The 26,515-nt window shown below is 34.0% G+C and overlaps 1 protein-coding gene across 4 annotated transcripts in view; it reads left to right on the forward strand.

The window, feature by feature from the left end:
• The window catches only part of HNF4G (hepatocyte nuclear factor 4 gamma), a 121,251-nt gene that overhangs the window by 86,155 nt on the left and 8,581 nt on the right, over positions 1-26,515 (forward strand). For 3 of the 4 annotated variants that reach the window (XM_035708391.2, XM_035708394.2, XM_035708395.2), the window contains exons 4-9: positions 8,788-8,972; positions 12,093-12,264; positions 17,001-17,095; positions 20,132-20,238; positions 22,418-22,573; positions 25,596-25,683. In XM_035708391.2, coding sequence (XP_035564284.1) covers positions 8,837-8,972; positions 12,093-12,264; positions 17,001-17,095; positions 20,132-20,238; positions 22,418-22,573; positions 25,596-25,683 — 754 coding nt within the window. In that variant the 5' untranslated portion in view covers positions 8,788-8,836. The remainder of the gene's footprint in view (positions 1-8,787; positions 8,973-12,092; positions 12,265-17,000; positions 17,096-20,131; positions 20,239-22,417; positions 22,574-25,595; positions 25,684-26,515) is intronic. The other variant, XM_025478049.3, reaches the window with a different exon arrangement.

Raw genomic sequence — 26,515 nt, forward strand, 5'->3', positions numbered from 1 at the left:
CTGATTTTTTTTTTTTTGTATTAAAGATTTAGAAATATAGTTCTTACTTTTAAGGGCCTAGTATTGAAAGTTATTGTTTGATTTCTTGTATCAAATAAAATGACTTACAAACATTAGGAGGTTGGATCAACAGAAATGGACAAACCTCAAAGAGAATGGATTTATTAATATCTATCAATTGTTTCTTTACATTTAAACCCAAATAATAATAACAGATATATGGTCACATAGCTTTTTAAAAATTTAATTTAAAAACTATATATATATAGTTTCTATTTGAAACATTCTATTTGAAAGACTACAAAGAACTTTATAATTCTCAGGAAGTTTTCTTTTTTTCAATGTATAATTAATATGTTACACCACCAATGAATATCTTTCTTTTTCTTGCATATTGAAAACGTCAGTAATAATGCATGTATATATATATATATATATATATATATATATATATATATATAGTGGATCTTTATTATTTGCAGATTCCGTGATTACACATATGCCTACTTGTAAAATATATTCTAACCTCAAAATCAAGGTCCGTTTGCAGTCATTCGTGGATCTGCTGACTGGTAAAAAGTTTAAGTTGCTGGATGAGCATGTTCCCAGTTGAGATTATATAAGGCAATGCTCTGCCTTCATGTTTCAGCTCTCATACCAATAAATATCCTTTTCATAACATATTTAATGCCATGTTTTTCTCATATTTGTGCTTTTTGTTGGTGATTTTGCTATTTTAAAGGCCCCCCAAGTGTGGTGCTAAAGTACTGTCTAGTATTCCTAAACTGCAGGAAGGCTGGGATATGCCTTACAGAGAAAATACATTTTAGATGAGCTTCATTCAAGCATGAGTTATAATGCTGCGAGTTCAATGTTAATGAATCAACGATATGTACATGTATGTATTAGATAAGGGGTCTTGAACAGAAACCACATAAAGCCAGGTTGCAAATTGATTGGTTGATAAAAACGGGATCAGAGGCTCACAGGAACTTAATCCTCTGTTTCTCCTAGGAGCAAAGGTTCTATTTGCCAATTCAGTTTTTGCAGCATGGTCCCTCTGAAATACCTAAGAATAAACAATAGTGTAAATTAAGACAGTCATTGAGGAATTTGTGAATAAGAGGATTTATACCTCTTTATATTTACCTACAAAGCAGTAAATTAGCTATTTCAAAGTCTAAGTGTATAAAATGCTAATGATATTTTTCAGCCCAGCTTTGTAGATCCAGTGGAAAGACAGTGGTTTTATTTATCCATCTCTTTATAAAGATATAAATTATTATTACATGATTATAAGTTTCATGAGGGCAGAAATTTTCTCATTGTTCACGTAAAAATACATAATGACTCGAAAAGTGCTTGGCATACAAAATATACTTATGTACTCCATATAAATGCTCTGCTGTGTCAAAGTTAATTATTTGCATATGTATTTTATTCATACTTTCAATAATTATTTGGGGAGTGTTGACCATATGGCAGACACTATTCTGGGCCTGGAGATATAATAATAAGTAAAGAATATAAAGTCTTTGCCTTCAGGAACTTACAGCTTAAAGCAGTGGTTTCTAGACTTTCTTGCACATTGGAATCACCTACAGATTTTTTAAAACTCCGATACCTGACTCCACCCTACATTCTAATTTAATTAATATATGATGTAACTTGGGCCTTGAGGTCTTCAAAACTTTTCCAGATGATTCTAATGCATAGCAGAATTTGTGAATCACTGACCTAATGTACAAGTTAAACATTAAACAATTACAAATTACTTATTTGAGAGTGATAATAGCCTGCGTTACTTTAATTTTGAAATTCAACACTTTGCCAAAGGCCACAAGCTTACTATGATGTATAGTTCAAATTACATTAATATTTGCTTGCTATTAATATCATTTTCATTTTGTCCTGTATTTTTATCCCAAAAGAAACACTTCATTATGGTATTTTCAAAAACCCAGTTGCTTTTTTCAAAAATAAATGTATCTAAAAGGAGGTGGAATTAATGTAATATTTCAGTTGAGTCAATCACATACTTACCTTTATTAAACAGAGTGGTAAATATTATTTAGTTTTATATAAATCAAGTATCACAGTAATATGTTGTTCTTCCTATTATATAAAAAAAACATTAAAGAGGAATGTTGAGCAGTTCTTTACTCTGACTGTGTGTATGGTCTGTTACTACTTTTTTTTAAATGAAGAAACAATAACTCTCATGTATGTATTTATGTAAGTAGGCTGGGTGGATGGATGGATGGATGGATGGCTAGATGGATGGATAGATACGGTTCCTATCTAAATTTTATGGCCACAATATGTTTGTTCAAAATATTCAAATCTTAACTTTGCACCCAGCTAGTAAAACTGCTGCTATTTTTATTAAACATTATACTTCTTCAGAACATATTTGAAATAGGTACTGGCCAACACTGATAACTTCCTTCCCTTCATTTTGCATAATGCAGCAACTTTGATATCAGAATGCCACCACAATCTTGAATATTCTGACTAACTTTGCTGAGTTGACAGTAGCAACAATGGTAATAGCCATTGTAAAAAGGCGATGCAGAAATAAGTAGCTGTCGAATCCTAACGTCCCTTATATCCAGATTTTTTTATTTTCCGTACAGTATAATCTATATTCCAGTTAATAATTTAGTACTAATCAGCTCCTTATCTTCTGAAAAGGAGAGTCTGTTTTGAATCACAAGGCAACTGACCTTGAAAGTAGGTTTAATATATGCAGATTTCTCCTATCACCATTTCGCTGTTTCTCAGAATGTTTTCTTGGTTACATTTACAACTTGGCTGTACAGTCCCTCTTGGTCTAGCCTAACAGTAACTGATTTCATGCTAATAAAGTCTCCACTCTTTTTTAGTTTTGACTAAAGTCAAAACTTTATCTTATTTATTTCTATAACTACTTTTAAATAATAATCAGATGTTTTAATGAGAAAATCGGAAAAATATGAATAGTTGAAGTAAATCATGAATATTATAAAGAATAGTAACATATTTTTAAACTAATTCAGCTGTTTCATAGGGTGCATCTTTGTCCAGTGTACTTAGATTTTACTAGAAAATGGCATTCTTTTAGTAGTGATGGGAATTATTTGCATTGATCAGATAAAAGATGAATCTAAAATAACAATTTACAATTACTTCCTTGGACTATGGTCATGATTTAAAAAGCAATATAAATTGAACAATGAGCCATGGATAATTATAATTATTTATAAAGAGAATTATAAAAATATGTAAACAAAATCTCCATAAGTTCAGTTTAAATACTAAAAGTTTTCAGCAATTTTAGGTTAGAAGTGTGTTTCAAAATAATCGTAGTAGATCATTTTTAACATTGGGAATGACTTTGATTAAGCGAGTTATGTGGTTCTGCTGATTATTGCTTGATTGTCAGATGTAAAAAGAAAAAAAAGACAAGGGAAATTGTTTTGGTTTATATAAAAATGCTATATAATCTGGACTTTAAGAAAGGATTTATGAAGCTCTTTGAAAATAGAATCTCATCATTACAGTCAGTTCCAAATTTCTTTCTTTGCATGTTGGTAATCACAACTTGCTCTGAAGATTAAAATGTCTGTTTTGTTTCTTTAAATTTTTTAATATGCTTGTTTTCCCTATTAAAGTAGAGAAGAGACAAAATTTCTGTTTCAAAAGATGACTGATGGTTAGGTTAAGACAGTGACAGCAAGGAAAATAATGATTTTTTTTTTTTTTTTAGTTAAGTCATTTTTGAGAAGTGGAAGGTGGCTTTGCTTTAGATTAATACATCACTTTACTGGGCAGTTTCTCTACTTAATGGTTTCCTTACATTGAAAACCACACTGAGCTGATGTGGATAGTTATTCTTCTTCATCTAACCTTTAGAGATCACATTTATGTAATCGTCATACTTGAAAAGGTGAAATACAGAAAGAAGAGAAACTACTAATGTTCTTTTGGTGTTAATATAATATTTTGGCTAACAAAAAGTAACCTCAAAGAAATCAGCTTACAGAACAAAGTTTACTAACTCTAACTTTAAAGTGTAATGTTTTAATATTGATATTAACATTCCAAATTATTTTCATGAAAATTATTTTACATAATTTAGAAAACAGGCTAAGAAAAGTCAAGATCATTTTCACGAAAATTATTTTATGAAAATAACCTTGATTTTTATTACCTGTTTTCTACTTTAACTCATTCTATGAAGGAATGATTAAATCAAATATGGAATATAGAACAATTTAACAGACTTAATAGTCTTACAGATAAGATAGAAATGCTTCTGCTATTATCCTGAATAGTCAATAGTGAAGTGAGTTATTGTCTTCTTTAAACACCATGTAGTTTTCATCTTTAAAGAAATTTAAATATCGTATTTCACATATTGGCTTAGAAAATCATTGCTCTGAGAGAAACATTCTTCAAGAATATAAGTTGCACTTTTTTAAATAGACCTTTTATCTACAAGTCCGTGTCTTTCTCTATGGGGTATTCGCCCTGACCAGGCTAAGAGGGTACATCTTTGTCTACAAACCATGATAGCACCCTGAAGAACAGCAACATTTTGCCCAGCTTACCGAACATATACTACAAAGTGACCTCTGTTAAGAGAGATTTTCAGTAGGTCATAGTTTATCATATACATTTATATTTTTGGACCTAGATTAACTTAATATATTTCTACTTTAGAAAATGTATGCTACTTATTATAAATTACTTGTAGGAATTAGCATGAATTTTTGATGTTTTTCCCAATTAAACCTTTCATAGTAAGCTTAAAAGTACTCATAAATTAATGATGAACGTCGGGTTTAGTAAGTCTCATTTACTTAAGGATAATTGTTTCTATATCACCTAGGCATAAAATTAATATAGTTCTTTTAATAACTACTTAAGCTTTTAATCTAATGTAGCCTTAATGAATGTTACCTATAAGAAGTACTTGGTAAAGCAATAATGAAAAACTCCCTGTATGTTATCCATCTGTCTTTTTCCTGAAAATAACTGAACTTCAATGTGAAAATATGCAAATACCATAACTTTGTGTAATTAAGGTTTATATATTTAAATTATATAATTTTTATTTTGTACAATTATGCCATGGACAATGTTTCCAAAAATCACTTCCACTAAATTATGAAAATTCCACAATCACTATTGTATGGAAAACACAAAAAATACTAAAGAATGTGATATTCGCTTTGATATGAGGCATAACTAGAAATCTAAAAGTAACCATGACTAAAATTGCTTCTCTGACATTTTCTTCTTTTCCTTTTTTCTTTGCTTCCTCATCCATCTCATTGTCCTTCCCCTACTCTTTTTTTAAGCAAATAGAAATATTCTGAATTTAGCCCAATTAACTTTAGAAGTAGAGAGAAGGGATTGGTCATAAGGAAATCAACTACTAACAAGTTATCTCATGTTAAAATCAATATGAGAAAAACTCTAATCTCCCTTTAGCCAACTTCCTGGGTTAACTCAGTTTTCAACTTCCTTTTGTGGAATGTACTAATTCGTTTCCAGGGTAGGCTAACTTCCTTAAGTAGTAGGAATCTTTTTTTTTTTGTTTAACAGCCTTCATTGTTTTATTTTACATTTTTTCTGATTACTGATAAGGTTGATCATTTTCCCATGATATAGTTTAGATTTTCTTCATAAACTAGTTTATTTTATTTTAGTAAGAACAGTAACATGAGTCCTACTCTTTTAACAAAACTTTAAGTGTACAGTACCATATTATTGACAGTTACAGTGTTGTACAGTGATTGTTTATAGCTTATTCATCTTCCTTAACTGAAATTTTATACTTTTTTATTAGCCACCCCCCCCCCCCATTCTTCTCTTTGGATCTATGAGTTTGACTATAGATTTCTCGTTTTGGTGTAATTATGTAGTATCTTTTTCTGTGACTGGCTTATTTTATTGAGCATAATGGCTTTTTTTAAAGGTTTTATTAATTTATTAGAGACAGAGAGAGGGAGAGTGAGAGAGAGAGGCAGAGGGAGAAGCAGGCTCCATGCAGGGAGCCCGACGTGGGACTCGATCCCTGGTCTCCAGGATCACGCCCTGGGCGGAAGGCGGTGCTAAACCACTGAGCCACTGGGGCTGCCCGAGCATAACATTTTTAAAGCTTATCCATGGTGTAGTATGTATCAATAGTTTATTCCTTTTTAAGGCTGAATAGTATTTCATTGTATAGCATACTCTTTTCCTTCCATTTATGGACATTTATATTATTTCCAACTTGGCTATTCTGAATAGTGTTGCAATGTACCCTGACCATCATCTGACCAACTATATATAGTCATCAATTGTATTCATTATGTAGCATGGTTATGTCATCTGTTCTTGTTATTTCATCATGATTTAGTTAAACATTGCATAATTTGCTAAAACATGAATGTTAAAAGAGATTTTTTTTCCCCAATAAAAACCTAGGGGAATACTTTGGAAGTGGCTAAAAGCAAGTTGATTAAAATGTATAAAATGTTTTGAAAACATATAAAATTCTAGAAGGCTTCTGCATTTAGGTTTTACTGCTAGTTTTGACTTTTTTCCTCCATTTTTAAAAAAAGGAAACTAGACATCAAAGGCAGTGTGTGAGATTTATACAAACAAAAATGTAATAAAGAATCACAAGCAGTGAATACTTATTTGAACAAAAAGTCTTGGTTATCCAACAAAACAGTAGCAATTTACAAATTTAAGTCAAATACTCTATTAAGTATGGATACACCATTTTCGCAATTTTATTTTATTTGCTTAACCAGTTCAGTAAACTACCAATCCCAGCATTTAAGAAAAGAAGACTTCTACTGTACTTTGTAATTTCTTGAGACTCTAAAACCTAAAGAGAAATTTCCCTTTGCTAGACTGAGGCTGACTGGATGCTGTGGGTGTTTCCACATCTGAATATCATTAGGAAGACAAACTGCCCACTTGAGGAGATATGCCTGCTATTTGGATCTGCTATATCTTCTGGAAATTCTCAAGTTTTTGACTCTATAAAATGGAGAAAATAATTTACAATAGCGTGGATGGGAAACAGGTTTTATCTTGAAAGCCAGCTCTGATTAATTGCTAATGACTACTTGAGGATCTGTTCTGAGATAAATCTGTAGCCCCTTCTCCACTCAATGAAAATGCCCTGATTCAATAGTGATGCCACTCGTGGGCACGGGATGAAGTAGAACGATAGTGTTGTTCTCTTGAGCTATACCCACACTTCTCTTAGTGTTTTGAGTCCTACAAATTAATGACTGTCTACCTTTTTCTTCTTCTCCTTCTGTTGGAACACTTTTATGGGTGATATTCCTCACCTTGTTTAGTCACTACACAGACGAGAAAGACTGTGGGCTATGCACAGTTCACTGCTTTGGTTCACAAGGAAACATGTCCGTGTTATTTCACCACAAGTGAGAACTAATTCATGCAAATGAAAACCATGGGATACTGTCCATGTCTCCAAAAACCGATTAAGTACAGTTGGCCTTCACTAGAGAGAATCAGTCCCTCAAATAGATCCTTCAGATAGTACCTTCACAATTAGGAGTGCTACAAGATATGAAGACAAGCGGACTATTCCAGTGATCACTGTTTGATTGAGTGAATCTGGATGCTAAAATGACTCCACTGTTTTCTTCACAAATTCTTCACGTGGTTTTGAGTTTATTTTAAGAGACCGGGCTTCCCAGATGAAAAATATAAGTATTTCTAAGATATAATATTCACAAAATTAATGGTATTAAGAAATTGAATTAGAAATATTACTATGCCATAGTTTTTAACAAATGTAGGAAATGAGATTCTGACTTTATATTATATAAATGTGGCTAGAATTCTTTCTTGGAATATAAAATCAATAAACATATTCTCAGAAGTAAAATAAAACCATTGAATACTCTCTTCTAAATGTTCCCCCAAATTCTAAATGTCCCCTATCACATGTGCATGTAAAAGCTATATGTGCTATATGGATGCTAGATATTAGGTTGATGATGGGAATGTATATAGATCCACACGTTAGGGATAATTTTATTTCAGTTTAGGGCCTAGAATTTAATAGCCATTAGAAGCCAAAAGAAACGGAACCTTACTCACATGGTTCTTGTTTATTAGAGTGGCTACAATGTACTAGCAACTGTAGTGGTACTGTCCTTGGGAAGTTTCCAAACATTCAAGGGAGACAGATTCGAATGTAAGTAGATAGTGAAGGAGAATATGTTAAGTCATATTAAGGTTATGTCCAGGCTACTACTGGAATATATCCTAAATCCCCGTCATTTCAAATCATAAATGTTTTACCCCAAAATAAACAAAGTTAGCTTGATTGTACAGTAAGAAAAATTGAAATTGTTAAGTGCCTATGTCAAGTGTCCACTTACCATCTTAACATCAAATTTCTAACAGTAAAAGCCCATCTTTTAGAACATGTGGTAGGTGCTTTCGTCCTCTTACATAGGATAAATCATGCTATAAATGCTTGAAACCCAAGAGATTCTCTCTTCTATTTTTAACTACTTAATGACATCATTTATTGTCTACTGGAAATCAATTTAGGAAATCATGTTAGTCCACTAAGCACTTCAGATAAGGTGATTCCATGAAGCATTCCAAGATTATCACAAGGAATTGCTTTCGCATGCCATAAAAGAGAAAGAAATGAGCAGAATATCGCCCGTGGAGGAGTTTACAGTTTTACAGCTCCTCCCACTGCAGCACATAACCCACTGCTAACAGTTACAGTTAACTTTGGATTACCACTCACAGATCGGAAGCCCAACAGCCATCACACGCACTGGCCTGCGGTGCCACTTGTATGTGTGTCTCTAAATCAATGATGAGGGTATCGGAACCGATACTGGACATGGAGATGGCAAATTACAGCGAGGTTTTGGATCCAACTTACACAACGTTGGAGTTTGAAACTATGCAGATTCTATATAATTCAAATGGTGAGTTCTCATCTGCTTGCAGATATAAAGGAAAGTGGGTATAATGGGAGGGGCAATGCTGAGTGTCCCAGCTGGCAGCTCTGTGTTTTCTTGCTTCTTAAGACCACATATCTGAGCCTGTGCATTTCATCACAAAATTTAAGTTAGTAATGTTATGGCTGGTTTGTGTTGAGACTCTTTAAAAGTCTAGTTATGCATAATAACGTGACCTCAGCATTCCATCATGGGCCAGTTAAGGTAAAAAGAACAGTTTCAGCAGTTACTTTATTTACTGTAAATCACAGTAGTAAGTAATATTGGCAGACTGGCTGTGAAGTACATTTTCTATGCAGTATTTAAAATGACATATGGAACGCTGGAGGCACTTACTGGTCGCCTCCTCCTGTCATTTCAGTTCTCCATGGCCACTGATGAGAAACTGCATCTAAAATCCCTATCAAGTTTCTGCACCAAACACAATATGAAAGGAATTAAAGGCTTATATTATAACCTTACTACTTGACAAGCTAATGTTTAGCCTCACGAAGCTCTTGGCATTTATCTACTGTAACTTTTTAACTTTAAATAAGGCATGAGTTGTTTAGAGTTCATGTCTTTATATAATACAGTTTACTGTTGACTTTGTATTTAAATTTTTCCCAAAGTAAAATCTTGTCCAAGATTACTTATAATTGTTAGAACACCTGAAATCTACTAATTATGTATACTTTGAAAAACCTGTGTGTGTGTGTGTGTGTGTAGTTCAGGACTGAGAATGTATCTTGTACTCAGGATATGGGAATGTTCTGCTGTGCTCCTCTATTTTACAACTGCTGTTCTCATTATATTTATAGTAAACAATAGCTTATTAGTGCAAATATTCTTTTTAATCATCAGAAGATGAATTCTGAAATTTTAGCACAAAGAGAATTAAAAGAAACCTGTAGTTCAAATCTTAGGAAGTCAGTTTTTTATTCCTTATGTTTAGATTTGACTAGAGATATTTAATACTATTTGTCTCAAGAGGATCATGATTTTTTTAAAAAGACTCTATATTACTAAATAAGGACAGATTTAGCATAAGTATTTACCATAACTGAATTTTGTGTTGTCTCACTTGTTTGTTTTGTAATAATATTAACAATATGTAAGTATGGCATTAAACAGAAAGCAAGAGTTGAATTTTTCATATTTCCATAATCTCCTAGAATACAATCAATCCTAACACTTCTGTCATATTTCTAATATCTATTTTGTGTATGTTACCAAAAAGAAGAATTCCTAGCTTTAAACTCTGTAACATCACATGATAAACCCTTAAACATATTCACATTAAGGTTTTTCTCAACTTGACCAAATTCTATATGGTTAATGTCTGTCTATTCAGAAGTTTTAGTAAGTAGAATATGTGTGTTTTCACAGAATATAATTGGTGCATGACAGCCTTTATTTTATCTTCTGTTATATTCAATATATGGCAAATTGTTATTATGCCTATATTATCTTACAATTTTATAAATTTTTAAAAAGATTTTATTTGTTTATTCATGAGAGACACAGAGAAAGAGAGAGACAGAGAGGCAGAGACACAGACAGAGGGAGAAGCAGGCTCCATGCAGGGAGCCTGACATGGGACTCGATCCCATGTCTCCAGGATCACACCCTGGGCTGAAGGCGGCGCTAAACCGCCGAGCCACCCAGGCTGCCCCAATTTTATAATTTTTAGTAAATTACCTTAAAATATTCATTGTCTTTTGAGTACATACAGATTTTAAAGGTATAATCAATAATGTTAATCCATTTAAGAAATATTTAAATTAAAATATTTATGTGGATTTCTTAAAGTCTCTTCCTTCAAAACTATGGATTAGACACGTACTTTATGCCAGACACAGTTCTGAGAGCTGGAAGACAGGGGTGCATACGACAAATCTGAGTTCTCTAACATCATGAAGTTTATATTCTATAAGTAAAGCGGGATGATGAAAGAACATACCAATACATAATATAATTTTTAAAAATGAAATAGTTATTTAAAAAATAATCAGGGTTCTAGATTCTACTTGAAAGGCAGATGAACAATGACTCTTAGATGTGTGTTCAGAGAATATTTCACAGAAAGTGTGAGATTGGAGCAGAAATCAAGTAGCCAGCTCAAAGGCTTTGTTGGGGAAGAACTATCCTTCCGGCAGAAGGAACAGCAAGTTCCTGAGATGGGAGCAGACTCCAAGGGGGTTAAAATGGCAACACTGTTGAGCAGTGAGCCAATGGAAAGTAGTACCAAGTAATGGGATTGGAGAGGTTGGAGGGGGCTTTAACACACAAGGCTTTATAGCAGCCCTAAGATGTATAGGCTTTATTCTGTTTCTGAGGGTTAGGTACAGAAGGCTAATATGATGTGACTTTCTTATTCCAAGAGCACTTTGGGGTAATAAACAGTCGGGGAGCAAGGGTGGAAACAGAAAAATTAGATAAGAGGCTATTGCAGTAATTTAGGGGAAAGATTATAGTTGATTGGATAAGGGTGGCTATGGTAAAAGGGAAGAAAATATGGATTCGATATGCCTTTCAAATATAGACTTAGTATTAGATTGGATATGAATAATGAAGGAGAAAATCCAATGAAGACCACCAGGGTATTGGTCCTAGGTACTGGATGGTACCACTGAGTGACATGGAGAAGACTGAAGGAAGAACAAGTTCAAGGGGAAAAATAGAAGAGTTCTGGTTTTTGAAACATTAATTTGCAATTCTTATTAAACCTTAAGGTGAAGTTGTTAAATAGGTATTCGGGCATTTCAGACTGATACCCGTGGAAGACATCAGAGCTAGAGATAAAATCTGTGGATTTTCTCTCATACATTTGTATTTAACATCATGGGATTAGAAGAGCTTTCCTTGGGAAAGAGTATATTTGGAGGGACTGAGACCTATGGTGTCCCAAAGTTTGAGTTTCAGAAATAAGAGAGGGAAGACTGGAATGGGAGGGGCAGAAGTGGCCAATGGTTCAAGGGAGAGCACAGGTATGCTCCAAGAGGTTAAGGAATGGACTGCTTTGAGCCTGTGAATCCATTAGTAGGGTAATATAAATCAGAAATACTCTGTATTAACTTGAAGCCTACTCTGCTTTTTCTTTAACAGATAGCTCTGCTCCAGAGACAACAAGTATGAATGCCACAGACAATGGTGTCAACTGTCTATGTGCTATATGTGGGGACAGAGCCACAGGAAAGCATTATGGAGCATCAAGCTGTGATGGGTGCAAGGGATTCTTCAGACGCAGCATACGCAAGAGTCACGTATATTCCTGCAGGTATTTGAGATGCTCCTTTTGAGAAAGTTACTTTGAGAGGCATTTCAAAATGGTGTGCAAGAAGTAAGGGAATAAAATCAGAGCTTTTGGGGCACCTGGGTGCCTCAGTTGGTTAAGTGCCCAACTCTTGATTGTGGCTCAGGTCATGAGATCAAGCCCCACATCAGGCTCCCCACTCAGCACAGAGTGCTTGTCCTCTGCTCCTCCTCCCACTCACTATCTCGCTCTCTCTTAAATAAATAAATAAATAAAAATCTCGCTCTCTCTTAAATAAATAAATAAATAAAAATCTCGCTCTCTCTTAAATAAATAAGCAAATAAATAAAAATCAGAGCTTTCATGTTTCTGTAATTCTAAGACAAAATCCATAAGCTGTGTTAAAAGGATATGTGGATGCCAGTGCAGGTTATATTCCCACAAGTGGTTCATTTTTTATGAAATATTTTAGACTTAAAAATGTATTTAAAAAATCCACATACTTATCACCCAACCTAGGCCAATATAATCAAAGCCTCTAGTGAACACACCTCTTGTATCACTTTCTCTCTTCTTTCCCAGGGATAACTACTGTCTGAAATTTGGTGTTTGTCTTTTCTTGTGTTCTTTTATTGTTTAACCACATATTCACGGACCAATGGACATATTTAAATCTGTGTGTTTTCCTGCACATTGATTTTCTTTTCGACATCTCTACATCCTAAGTCTTTTGAACAAGATTATAAAAGTGGGGATGATTTCTGGTAGCTTGTCAATGTAAATGAATGAAATTAAATTTTCAGTCCTAAAATTTTAAATGTATTTCTCATGCCACAATTTTGCCATTGAATTTAATGTTTTGTCTAAAATGTATTTAACTATACTGTATATGTCACATGTTTCTACTAGGCTTTTAAAAAAATAGTATCTAGTCAACATCATAGTGTAAGTTAGGATTAAATATTCCACCTCAAGTATTCAGAGCGACAGTTCTGGAATGCAGATTACATCTATGTGAAATATGGACTATTAAAAAAATGACTGAAGCTAACAGAAAAATATCAATGCTCAGTTGATGAAAAGCATGTTGCTGTGTTGTTTTATGAACAAGCTAGACATTTGGAAAGAAGCTCCCTCTCTCGCAATCTGTTGCCATTTTGTTTCTAGGAATCTGGGAAAAGTTAATATATAACTCTCCAAATATCTAACTAGTGTTCTCTAGTAATTTTTTCCAGGAGAGCTTAAAGTTGGTTTTTAAAAAAATGTTAGTTATCTACTTTAAAACCTTCTTGATAAACAAACAAAAATATATTTAGATAATTCTTGCTTTTATGTACATCAAAGCTCTAGAGACAAAATATAAACCAAGTAAATTTGCCTCATTATTTTTTTTAAGATTTTATTTATTCATTCATGAGAGACACAGGCAGAGGGAGAAGGAGGCTCCATGCAGGGAGTCCGAGATGTGGGACTCAATCCTGGGACTATAGGATCATGCCCTGAGCTAAAGGCAGATGCTCAACCGATGAGACACCCAAGCATCCCAGATTTGCCTCATTAAAAGCATTTTCTCTAATTTCTATAATTACATTAAATATTCAGTGCTTTTTAAAAATTAAGAATAAAAATAAATACAAAATAACATGTAAACAATATATTTTGAGTCATGTGTTCTATTGAAGATGAAATACATATATATGAAAAAATGGTGTGATCCAAACAACTAATCCAACAAATACTTTTAAGAATCAGAAAATAACAGCACCAAGATTTCTTCCCATCTTGTATGGGAAAAATGAGAAAGGAGATTCCCATAGCAACTCTTGGAATTTAAAAAATACTCCCACCACATGGACAGTTTAACTCCTCACACCTTCCCATCATGAGTATTGCTGCCAACTTAGCCTTCTTTACATATTTTGGTATTAAGCAAATGCTATGATTTTCCATTTGGAAAATAGTTATTATAATGATGAAAGTGTAGGAGCATCAAGGTCTTTTAAGCTCAGATTTTGCTGGTCTCAAATTGATCCATTTCCTCAGATGTACAAATTTCATTTCCACCCTAACTTCCGTCACACAAAAGTTGGGCTTTCCTTCCCAAAGCACTTTAAATTGCTGATTCAATACTTCTTAAATCACGTTTCCTTTATTATGACTATTTGCAAACTTGTATGTATACACTATTAGATTGTTGCTTCCCTGAATGGAAGAGACAAGTCATATTCCTTTGTTCAATCCCTACCCCAGGATCTTGTAACAGAAGGTGCTTAACATGTTTATTTAGTTCTTGCATCAATGTTAGTTGAGTGTGTTTCCATCTGGTATATATTGGTAATCTAGTTCCCTCTCCCGAAGTCTCCTCAGCCATGAGTTCCCAAGTGAACAATTCTTTTTTTTTTTTTTCTCCTCATACTGAAGATATATCTCTCTTCCCACTCAGTTCCTTTATAGGAGGCTTTATATTTGCTCCATTTGAAATGGCTACCCATCATTTTTAGAAGAAATATCTTCTTTTATAGATCACTAGAAATGTTCTTTTATTCTCATCATTAATAATTAGCCACAAATAATCAGTATTATAGCAATACATGTAGATGTGGGTAATTTTATGACACAGTTTTGAAGAAATGTTATTATTTTACCATATGATTGAATAATATTTGCCCCAAAACCACAAAAGTACATTCACACAACTTTAGTCTAAAAAAAAGGAAAAAAATCCTTCCAATTTGACAACCGTAAATTAATTTGAGATTGTTAAATACCATCCCAAGTTCCATCAAGAGTGAATTAGTGGACCTGGGAATTAAGTTCACATCTAATTCCATAGACCGTACTCTTTTTTATTCTGTGTAAAATTCAAGTTTTGAGTATGTTCGCAGAATTGTGCAACCATTACCACCATCAACTTAGAACATTTTCATCACCCTGTAGAGACCTACCCTTAAGCTGTCCCTCTCCATTTCCCCTAACTCCCTCCCTTCCAATGACAGGCAAGGACTAATCCACTTTCTGTTTCTATGGATTTGCCTCTTCTGGACATTTGATAGAAATTAAATTACAGGCACACCTCACTTTATTGCACTTTGCAGACATTGCTTTTTTTTTTTTTCCTCTTCAAATGGAAGGTTTCTGGCAACCCTGCATTGAGGGAGTGTTGGCACCATTTTCCCAACAGTATTGGTTTACTTTGTGTCTGTGAGTCATATTTGGATAATTCTTGTAATATTTCAAACATTTTCATTATTACTCTGTTGATTATGGTGATCTGTGATCAGTGATTGTGGCTCGTTGAAAATTTAGATAGTGGTTAGCAGTTTTTAGTAATAAAGTATTTTTGATTAAGGTATAACACTGCTATTTTAGACAATACTCTTGCACAGTTTATAGATTACAGTATAGTGTAAACATAACAATATACACTGAGAAAGCAAGAAATTTCAGTTGACTCACTTTATTATGATACTTGCTTTATTGTGGTGGTCTGAAACCGAAACGGTAAAATTTCTCAGGTATGCCTGTATATAAAACGTAGCCTATTGTGTCTGACTTCTTTCACTTAGAAGTGTTCTCAAGGTTCATCCATGTTTGTAGCATGTATCAGTACTCCCTCCATTCTTGTTCATTGCCCAGCAATAATATCCATTGTCTAAGTATACCACATTTTATACAGCTGATGGGCATTTGGGTTGTCCCTGCATTTTGGCTGTTATGAATAATGATGATTTGGACATTTGTGTACAAGTTCCAATGGAAACATAGGTTTTCATTTCTTTTGTGTATATACCTAGGAGTGAAATTGCTGGGTCATATGGTAACTCTAATGCCTAACTTCTCTTAAAAAGTGCCAAACTTTCTTTGCAAGCAGCTGCATCATTTTATATTACAAAAAAGCAACTTATAAGGGTTCCAATTTTTCCACATCCTCATTGACACTTGTTAGTATCTGTTTTTTTTTTCCTTTTATTTCTGATTATAGTCATTTTATTGGGTGTGAGGTAGTACCAATTGTGCAGAGACCATACTCTAAATGCTGTTCTCACTTGACTCTGAATATGTAATTTGGCAGAGTAGATTTCAATCGCATGTGAGGAACATTTAAAATTAATAGAAGAATATTTAAAAAGAGAAAAGCATAAAAGTGCAGAGGAATGAAGTTCTGATATATTCTCCATTACACTGAAATCATTTAGTAATAAGCAATTAGAATTCACATGCCAAAGAGTTTTAAACTAGGTTTGGCTTTTGTGACTCAGGATAGAAGTAATAATGTATACTATGTATACTGGCAGAAAGTGAGATATCATTCAGGTTTGTTTTCTTATAAAGACTACATGAGAATGGGGGGGGGGCGGTGCATGGGTGGCTCAGTTGATTAAGCATCTGCCTTCCACTCAGATCATGATCCCAGGATCCTGGGATCAAGGCCTGCATCAGGCTCCGTGCTCAGCAGAGAGTCTGCTTCTCCCGCTCTCTCAGCCCCTCCCCTTGCTTGTACTCCATCTCAAGTAAATAAATAAAATCTTGCAAAAAAAAAAGAAAAAAGAAGTGAGGCTTGTATTTCCATGTATATGCTGATCATTAGACTGGAAAATTTGCAGGTAATTGTTATTACACATTCTTCCTGTTGGGCCAAATTTGACCTTACTTATTTTATGCAAGATCTGTTTATCTGTTTATTTGTGCATGTTTGTTGTTGTTGCTGTTTTTGATAAATAGTTTTCTGCAAACTAATATATCTTTGTTTGATATTATAGGTTCAGTCGGCAATGCGTTGTTGACAAGGACAAAAGGAATCAATGTAGATATTGTCGATTAAGAAAGTGTTTTAGAGCAGGAATGAAAAAAGAAGGTAACAATATATAGTATAATAATGATAATTATTGATGAAAAGTGTTATACACATACATCTTCATTTAATCATAACTTTTCACAGGAGTTCTGATTTTCCTCAGTGAAGAATCTTTAATTCCCTGAATTTAAGAATTTACCCAAGGACACTGACACCAGTCTCTGATGACTATCTGATTCCAGACACTATTACCTCTACTACTGTGATATACCTGGAAACAAAATCATTATCTAAATAATATCCTGATATCCAGTTCAAAAGACAAAAGGCAAAATCTATTAATAGGTTGAAATTATAAATGTATTTTTAAACACACTTTTGTTGACAATAACAATTGAATATCTTTATTCATCTCATAAATATTGATTGAATGTTTGCTTTTTGTTCATTGATTTATCTAAAAAATACTTATTGAGCACTTCCTTCTAAAACCTGTTCCAGATGCTAAGGCTTCAATAGTGAACATAACTGAAAAAGAATCCTTCCTCTCAGGGAGTTTATAGTCTATGGAGAAACAGAAACAGTGGACTAGATATTCTATTTTAGTGTACATTAATTTCATTTTGAACATAGTAAATAATCTTATTATATTATCTGACATTTTTACTATGGTTAATTTGGAAACAAATCTGTTGAACACATTTTAACATTTGGCAGAGGACAGCCACTGCCAACATAATATGCTTATCAGTTTTGTCACATGCTTATGCCTATTATATACAAAGAAATATTTTTCAGGACTATTTCAGAAACCATAAAAAAATGAAATCAAGTTAATATACTATGGAAATGTAAAACATATCAAGCTTACCTTGAACCTAGTTTTGTCATTGTCACAATATTTTAAATAGACAAAAATTCCTTTGGTTTCATTCAGATTGCTCGTCTCCAAGAGAAGGCAAAAGGAAGTTTACAAAATTAAAGGAGAGGCATTTTGTTATTATAAAATGACTTATTTCTAATGGCCTATTTCATAGTTTATGAGATTAATTACATACTTCATCAAACAACTTCATCTATTTCTATTTGAATTCCAGCGTTACTCCTACAAAAGTATAAGGAAGTCACAACCCTCTATTTCCTTTAAGAGTTTACAAGTTTTGGGCAGCTCGGGTGGCTCAAGGGGTTAGCGTCTGCCTTCAGCCCAGGGCACGATCCTGGAGACTCAGGATCCAGTCCCGCATTGGGCTCCCTGCATGGAGCCTGCTTATCCCTCTGCCTGTGCCTCTGACTCTCTCTCTCTCTGTGTCTCTCATGAATAAATAAATAAAATCTTAAAAAAAAAAGTTTACAAGTTTTGAAATAAAATTACTTTAAAATAGTTAAATTATGTCTCCAACCATTCATAGAATAATGCATTAGTTTTTTTCTAAATAGATTAGGAAGAAACTTTTGGGCTTCAAAGTAGATATATTTCTCATATTTACAGTAATGGCATAATATCAAGGTTATTCAGATAGAAACCTATATAAACATGGTTTTATGTCAAAAATGATAGCAGTAAAACGATTACAAATGTTCACAATATCTTGCCGCATTTCTGAGGATTGATCATGTAAATGAAATTCATAAAAGCATAGCTTACTTTTTAATTTTTTATCTCTACATATGCATTTCCATATGAGTCAGTTTAGTCTGAAAATCAATGACAATTTCTATGGGGAAAAAACTGTAAGCTACCAGTAAATATGATTTTAAGATAAAATATTAATGATACACTCCAACTTAAACACTACTCACTCTTAAAGGCAAAAGTCCAGTATTTTCTCTCCCAGATTAATGGGTTGATGGTTGATACTAAGTTTTGGGTAAATAGTAGATTTTGGCATCCTTAGAAATTGGTGAATCTCTTTACAGAAAGAATAATTGCATCATAATTTCTAATAGTTTTACATCTTATCTCTCCAGCAGAATAGAATAGAGCATTGATATAAATAATTTAGGGGTACAGGCCTTGTTTTCATCCTTTTTGGTTAACGGAATATAGAATCTCCGAAGTTTTAAAACTTAACATGGAAAGGCATCTGGAAGACTCAGTCACTTTAGCATCCAACTCTTGGTTTTGGCTTAGGTCGTTATCTCCAGGTCGTGGGATCCAGCCCCACATCAGTCTGCTTGAGATGTTTTCTTTCTCCTTCTGCCTTTCCTGCTTCTGTGGTTGCTCTCTCTCTCTCTCTCTCTCTCTCTCTCTCTCTTTCTCTCTCTCAAAATAAATCTTTAAAAAATAAGTAAATAAACAAAATCTAACTTTGATATATACAAGGTAATACTCCCTCTCTCACTCTTCCTTATATTTAAAATGTAGTTTTCAATAAGGAATTTCAATAAGGAATTCAACACACATTGCTTTTCCTTTCTTTTCTGCAACAAGTAGATCTGGCTCCCTCTAAGAAGCTTTTTATATAATACTGAAGATGTCTCCACCTTTCCAAAATGCTGATGTTCAAATCTCAGTCTCCTCAAAAAACACCCCTTACTGTAACTTTTGCTTTATTAATAATGTTTGTAAACTGTCCCAAGGACATTGTTTCATGAGAGATCATAAGATTGCAAACTTAAAACCACCTTAACTAAATAAATTTACTTTCCATTTCTGTTACTATTTTAGAAAAAAAAATATGAACATTTCAAAATCTATGACTCATATCTTCTGACAGTGAATATAATCTTTGAGTTGGTCAATCGTAGGGGCAATTCTCTTCCTCTACTTATCTTACAGTTTTATTAACTTGGAGAGAATGGAAGGCCGTCCTATTACAGATACAGCATGGTTGAACTGACTGACCCAACACTTTCTGACACGCATATGATCATGAAGCTTCAAAAGGCAATATTTCATGAATTCTAATGACAGGACTGGCCTTCTACTTTTTGAAAGTGGTACAAAATGATAAATATCTTCAGTTGTACCATACTTTCCCCTCTGCCCCTTAGCCCCTTCTTATTTTTTATACTATTACTTTTAAACTTTGAACTGTTTTCCTGACATATATCGAAAAGAACTGACCAGTGAATACTGTGATTTTTCTCCCCTAGCTGTGCAAAACGAACGTGATAGAATAAGCACCAGAAGAAGCACATTTGATGGCAGCAACATCCCCTCCATTAACACGCTGGCACAAGCAGAAATTCGGTCTCGCCAGGTAACTTGCTGCACTTCAGTATCTAGTCCTGTTCAACAGAATCAAATGTCTATTTAGGCATAATTAGAAAATAATTTGAGTTCATTTAAATGGGCTCATTTCTAAAATAAATTACAGTTTTACTTTGAAAATATTAGATGGACTATTGACTTAATTTTGATACTTCCTGAACAACTTCTGTCTTTAAACAAAAAAAATGCAATGCATTTCAGTCTAATATTGTTAAATAAAAGTTTGTTTACAATGTTGATTTAAAATACTAAATGCATAGCACAATGCTCTGGGGACAGTAGGTTGTTTACTAATAAAATCTGTCAAATCAGTTACTATGACTTTTGGGGAGCTTGGTTCCCATCATCATCAGAGCTTCCTTCCATGAAAATGGTTTCTGAACTCAAGAACTCATCTTGGCATCTGCTTTGGAAACAAATATTTAAGGGAAGAGCCAGAATTCAGAAACCAATGAAGAAAGTTAATTATTTTAAATTCCTAAATGAGAATATCAGTTCCAAAGTCTAAAAATATCTGTCATTAGTTGTATACATAAAAATAAATCATTTAAAAATCAAATGAAGAGGGCAGTCCGGGTGGCTCAGCGGTTTAGCACTGCCTTCAGCCCAGGGCGTGATCCTGGAGACCTGGGATCAAGTCCCACGTCGGGCTCCCTGCATGGAGCCTGCTTCTCCCTCTGCCTGTGTCTCTGCCTCTTTCTCTCTCTCTCTCTCTCTCTTTCTCTCTCTCTCTCTGTCTCTCATGATTAAATAAATAAAGAATCTTAAAAAAAAATCAAATGAAGAAGGATGACTGGATGGCTCATTCAGTTGAGCATCTGACTGGATCTCAACTCAGGTCTTGATCTCAGGGTTGTGAACTCAAGCGCCATGTGGGCTCCACACTGGACATGGAACCTACCTTAAGGAAAAAAAGTATCAAAGAAGAAACCTTTGAAGACAGTTTATTTTAGCATTGCCCCATTAGAAAAGTTAATGATATTTCTCTATTATAAAAAATGATGAAATAGCTAACTATTAATCAGGTTCTATAATGAGTCAGCACAACTACTTTCTATTTTGATAGCATGAGGGTGGAATGATGAGGCTAACATCACCATTATCATCAGTACTGAAGATTACTTGATGATCCTGTAGAGCATTTACCGAATACCTTAAAAGGAAGCTGTGAAGAAATAAACATAAGCATAGAAAGTCACACTCCCCCACATACATGTCCAAAAATTAAGTTTATAAGAACTTTAAGAAAGTAGTTTTTAGCCGAAAAACATTTTAAAACTTATATTTTTATACAGTTCAACCACTTAGAAATCATATATAATTTGAAAATTTTTTCCACACATTAAGCTTTTCAATATTGCTAAGTCAAAAGTTGGTTTCTTAATTTTACTTTGATGGCCTCCCTTTAATGCAGCAACATAACTAGTTCTGGCTTCTCTTCTAAACTTTTTTCTTCAGTTTAGTAAACTATATCCACTGAAAACATTTTCCTCATATATTTCAAAAAGTTATAGATAGGCTTTCTTAGTGGAAATACCATTTTTTAATTAAAAATAATATCACAGAGCATATTCATGTGACTGTGGCATATCGTTTTGTATAGTCATTGTGAATTAGGAAAATCCTGAAAGTTGAGTAACATATTTTATGGTTTTGCCAGTGAGAGAAAAAAAAAGGTACTGCTCCCAGAATATGGTACTGTGCAGTGAATGTTTCCTTTCTTTCCTTTCCTTTCCTTTCCTTTCCTTTCCTTTCCTTTCCTTTCCTTTCCTTTCCTTTCCTTTCTTTTTTTTTTTTTTGTAAAGATTTTACCTATTTATTCATGAGAGATACAGGGAAAGAAGCAGAGACACAGGCAGAGAGGGAGAAGAAGCAGGCTCCCTGCGGGGAGCCCGATGTAGGACTCGATCCTGCGACCCTGGGATCACACCATGAGCCAAAGGCAAATGCTCAACCACTGAGCCACCCAGGCGTCCCACAAGTGAATGTTTTCAATTTAGCTTGTGCCGATAGGTATTTTTTTTTCTCAATTTTAAAATGTTTCATATATCTCAAGATACTGTGGCAATGAGAGTGCCCACTTCAAAGGTGTTTACTTATTGCAGTCATGGAAGTATTGCTCACATATTATGTTAAATGAAAAATTAATGTGATCTTCTTAATGCTAGATCTCAGTCTCAAGCCCTGGTGCAAGCACTGACATAAATGTTAAGAAAATTGCCAGTATCGGTGATGTCTGTGAATCTATGAAACAACAGCTCTTAGTCTTGGTGGAATGGGCTAAATATATTCCTGCCTTCTCTGAGTTACCACTGGATGATCAGGTATAAATTAGAGGATTTGATGAATGCTTTTGGAAATGTCTTTGGAACTTTGCTAAGTTTTTGTGTTTTTTAAATTATATGTGTAATAGATTTGACCATCTTTAACAAAGGTTAAATAATGAGAAAAATAATTGGTTTTCTTGTCCATTCAATTTGTTCTCTCAAGAGGCACAACTGTTTAACTTCTCTTTTAGGGGTCCTGCAAATGTATTAATTGGGTGAAGTTGAGGAAGACACGGTTCTTCCCTTTTGGAGTTTAAAAAGCTTAAGTAAAGAGGAAAAACAAATAGCAAGGAACTGCCATTGTGAGAAAAGTATTGGCAGAGTAAATATCTGGGAGGCAATGGTACACTATTGTGTCGTGGTGTTTATGGAAGGTTCCATATAAAATTCCACCGAAATACCAGGCCACTCCTGGACAGAAACCACATAGGTTGTGTTGGTGTCTTTGTAGGTACTTTATTCAGTTAATATAAAAGTTTGCCTTTTATGTTGTCAATTTTATTCTAACACTTACTATATAAAAATAATAGGTCTGGCAAAAATGTTTCTAGAATCATACTCTGAAATCTACAGAGAAATAGAATTCAGATACAATTATCTTTCCCTAATACATATATTTTCATATTTTGTCAGATATATCTTAAGACATTTTAATTAATAGTTAAGAATTTTAATTTCCTAGTCTGTAAAAACTAGATGATTAGCTTCAGATTCATTTTGAATGCCTACATCTAAGTAGTTAATATTTTGTAGATGAAATTTGAAAAATTTTAATTCCCCACATTGAGTAAACCATAGTGTGTATTATAGCCAGTGCATATTTTTGCACCCTCTGACCAGTCCTTGCTCTTTACCACTAATATATAAAAACAAAGAAACAATGAAAAGGAAAGGTGCATGATTGTTTAAAAACCCAAGAAAGGCAAAATATTTACACAACCAGAATGAAAAGTGATCATAGGAAGTTAGCAATTATATTTCTAGGACAGTGTTTCATATGGTGACCAAAAAAAAAAAAAAGTGCTATGAAATCTGAAATCATTCTTAAAGTATTCTGTAACTGCCTTCCTGGTGTGAGTCATGGTTATTGACATACCATAAAGATAGCTGGCTCAGAAGGTTATTTCAGAGTGAATAATGCTAAATTGCTAAAACCTACGTGTCTCATCCCAAGCCATATAAGTAGGGTTATGTTATTTATCAGTTTTATATTTTTATTACCACTCCTCTTTAAAAGTTGCTGACTTATGTATGAAGACGATGATTTAAAAATTTGAAAACTAAAATCCAGTAACCCGTCAGAAATAGTTTTTATTTACTAAATGACACTTGAATACTAACAATATAATTAATAGCCATGGGTTGGCAAATACCCATTGTGGTTAAGGCACTAGCGAAGTAGCTTGCAGTTGCATTATATATCATATTATTTTATTTAATCTTCTCTGGAGTTCATGAATGTTATTATCTCCAATCAACAGTGTTTCAAACTGATCCTAGATCAGTGAAATTCACTCAGGAAATTCATCAAACAAATATTTAGTAGGACTACAGTTCAGTGTTAGGAACTGTAAGGATTTGGCAGTAAAAAATACACATTGCGTCACTATTCCCATAAAGTCTGCACTCTCTTTGGGAGAGACAGACAATAAAAAATATACAGATTATGACTAAGTGAATTCTAGGTGGGGGAAGTTCTATAAAATGGAATGGAATGAGTTGTTGGAGAATGACTGGGGTGGGATGGTAAGACACACTTTAAATTGGAGATCAGAGATTTTTCCTGACACCTGAATGACAAGGGGCCAGGCATGCCCAGATCTGAGGACAAAGCATTCCAGCAACAGGAACAGCATGTTCAAAGGCTCTGAGGCAAGTAGGAGTAATGTGCCTGGATAAAAGTGAGTAAGGGCTGTCACAAGATGAAACCAGAGAAGTGAGTGGGGGGCAAAGCATTGAGCTAGCCCCCGTGAGGCCACTGTTAAGGAGTTTGAGTTTTATTGTAAAAACAATAAGAAGCCAGTGAGAAGTTTTAGCAGAGGAGTGATATTAAGTGATTATTATTTTACAAATATTATCTGGGAAACTCCATCAAGAAGGATTTAGGATTGGGCAGCCAGAAAGGAAGCAGGAATATGCATTAGCTCAGTGAAGGGCCTTAAGGCAAGCAAGAAGAAGAATGGTAAAGGCTCTGGCTGGGGTGGTAGCAATGGAGAAGCAGCACCCAGATTTGCTGTACGATTAGAAGAATAAAAATGGACTCTGTTTCTGACCTGAACAAGCATTTCGGGTGATGGGGCCATTGACTAAGATGCTGAAGATGTTGGAGACACATTACTTTGATGTGTTATATTCGGAATGCTTCCTGTTCTTTGGGCTGGAGATGTTAAAGTAGGCAATTGAGTACACACGTAAGGCTTAGTTGAGAGCTTAGTGCAAAGAGAGGTTCGGTCTAGAAAGTGTGTCAGCAAGCAAATCACTCATCCTCTTCTCAGTATGTCACAAGTCTTTGCGTTGTTTTTATTTATTCAGTTTATGTGTAACAGAGTGTTTTACATATATTTTCTTATGTTGTCCTCATGACCACACTTTGAGATTTTTATCATTGCCTCCCTGTGAGAGATGAAAACAAATGAGTCCCAAACCTTCAGTTTAGTTTATCTAAGGTGAAATAGTAGTATGTGGCCAAGCCACATGTGAATTCTGATTTGTTTGATTCTATTTCACTCCAAAACACTTTTCTTTCTTTTTTGTTCTACTTTTTTGTTTGTTTGTTTGTTTGTTTCCATTGTATTGACTTGGAAGTTTTAGAAATTTTGAAAAGTAAAACTCTATTGACATGCTAAGGTGGAAAAATAGAAGCGTTCACGATGGCAAGTATCTATGAAGACTATAGTTTATTAAAACAAAACAAAAGGTCCCAGACTTAAAGAACACGGAGTTAATCAGATATATATTATAGCGTCTTTTAATCACTATATTTTATAATTAATTGTTAAACTTGAAATTTTTCATTCAGGTGGCACTGTTGAGAGCTCACGCAGGGGAACATTTACTGCTTGGAGCTACAAAGAGATCCATGGTGTATAAAGATATTTTGCTTTTGGGTAAGTTTTTTTTTTTAATTTAAGAAGAAATTATGCATGCTTCATCCTTACACAGGATCTATTCTGTATGTAACAAGCATTCGTAGACACTGTCAAATGGTACTCTCACTTCACAAATTGGATTTAATTGATATTGTCCTCACTCAAGGCCCTATATTTCCTTGACTTGATTGCAAGGAAGTTTAGAGGGCATTGAGACACTCAGGGTTATCAGTGAGATGATGGATGTTAGCTGAACCTATTATGGTAATCATTTCACCATATATGTAAATCAAACCATCATGCTCTACACCTTAAATTTACACTGTGATGTGTGTCAATTATTCCTCAATAAAACTAGGGGAGAAGGTTTAAAAATAAAAGAGATGTTGCTCAATAAAGGTAAATTGAATTATGTTTAAATCATATCAGGACAAAGAATTAGTGATTCATGTGACCACTTTATTGGAATCTCAGTTTTGTTTCACATTCTTTCAGTGTCTACTTAATACTTATAATTATATTGTTTTATACACTTCCAAGGAACATGTTTATTTCCCATAATCTTATTGCTTACAGTATGATGCAACATCCCAGGTTAAAAGAAGAATAATTTGGTGACTATGTCTGAAAATTCTGATAGTTAAGTTGCAGTGCTGGAAGAGGCAAAGTAAGATGGCAGGTTGAATGGGATAAGGCACAGAGGGAAAGCTTTTGTTTTCCTTAAGCAATTGTTCCAATCCCCAAGTCTTACTTGCCTTTTAAATTAGGTTTCCTGTTGAGAGAGTTGAGATCCCTCTAATAATTATTACCCCCACCTCTCTCTGGCTGTATGAAATGATGACCAGATTGT

Source organism: Canis lupus, chromosome 29 (assembly GCF_003254725.2).
Source record: "Canis lupus dingo isolate Sandy chromosome 29, ASM325472v2, whole genome shotgun sequence".
NCBI lineage: Eukaryota > Metazoa > Chordata > Mammalia > Carnivora > Canidae > Canis > Canis lupus.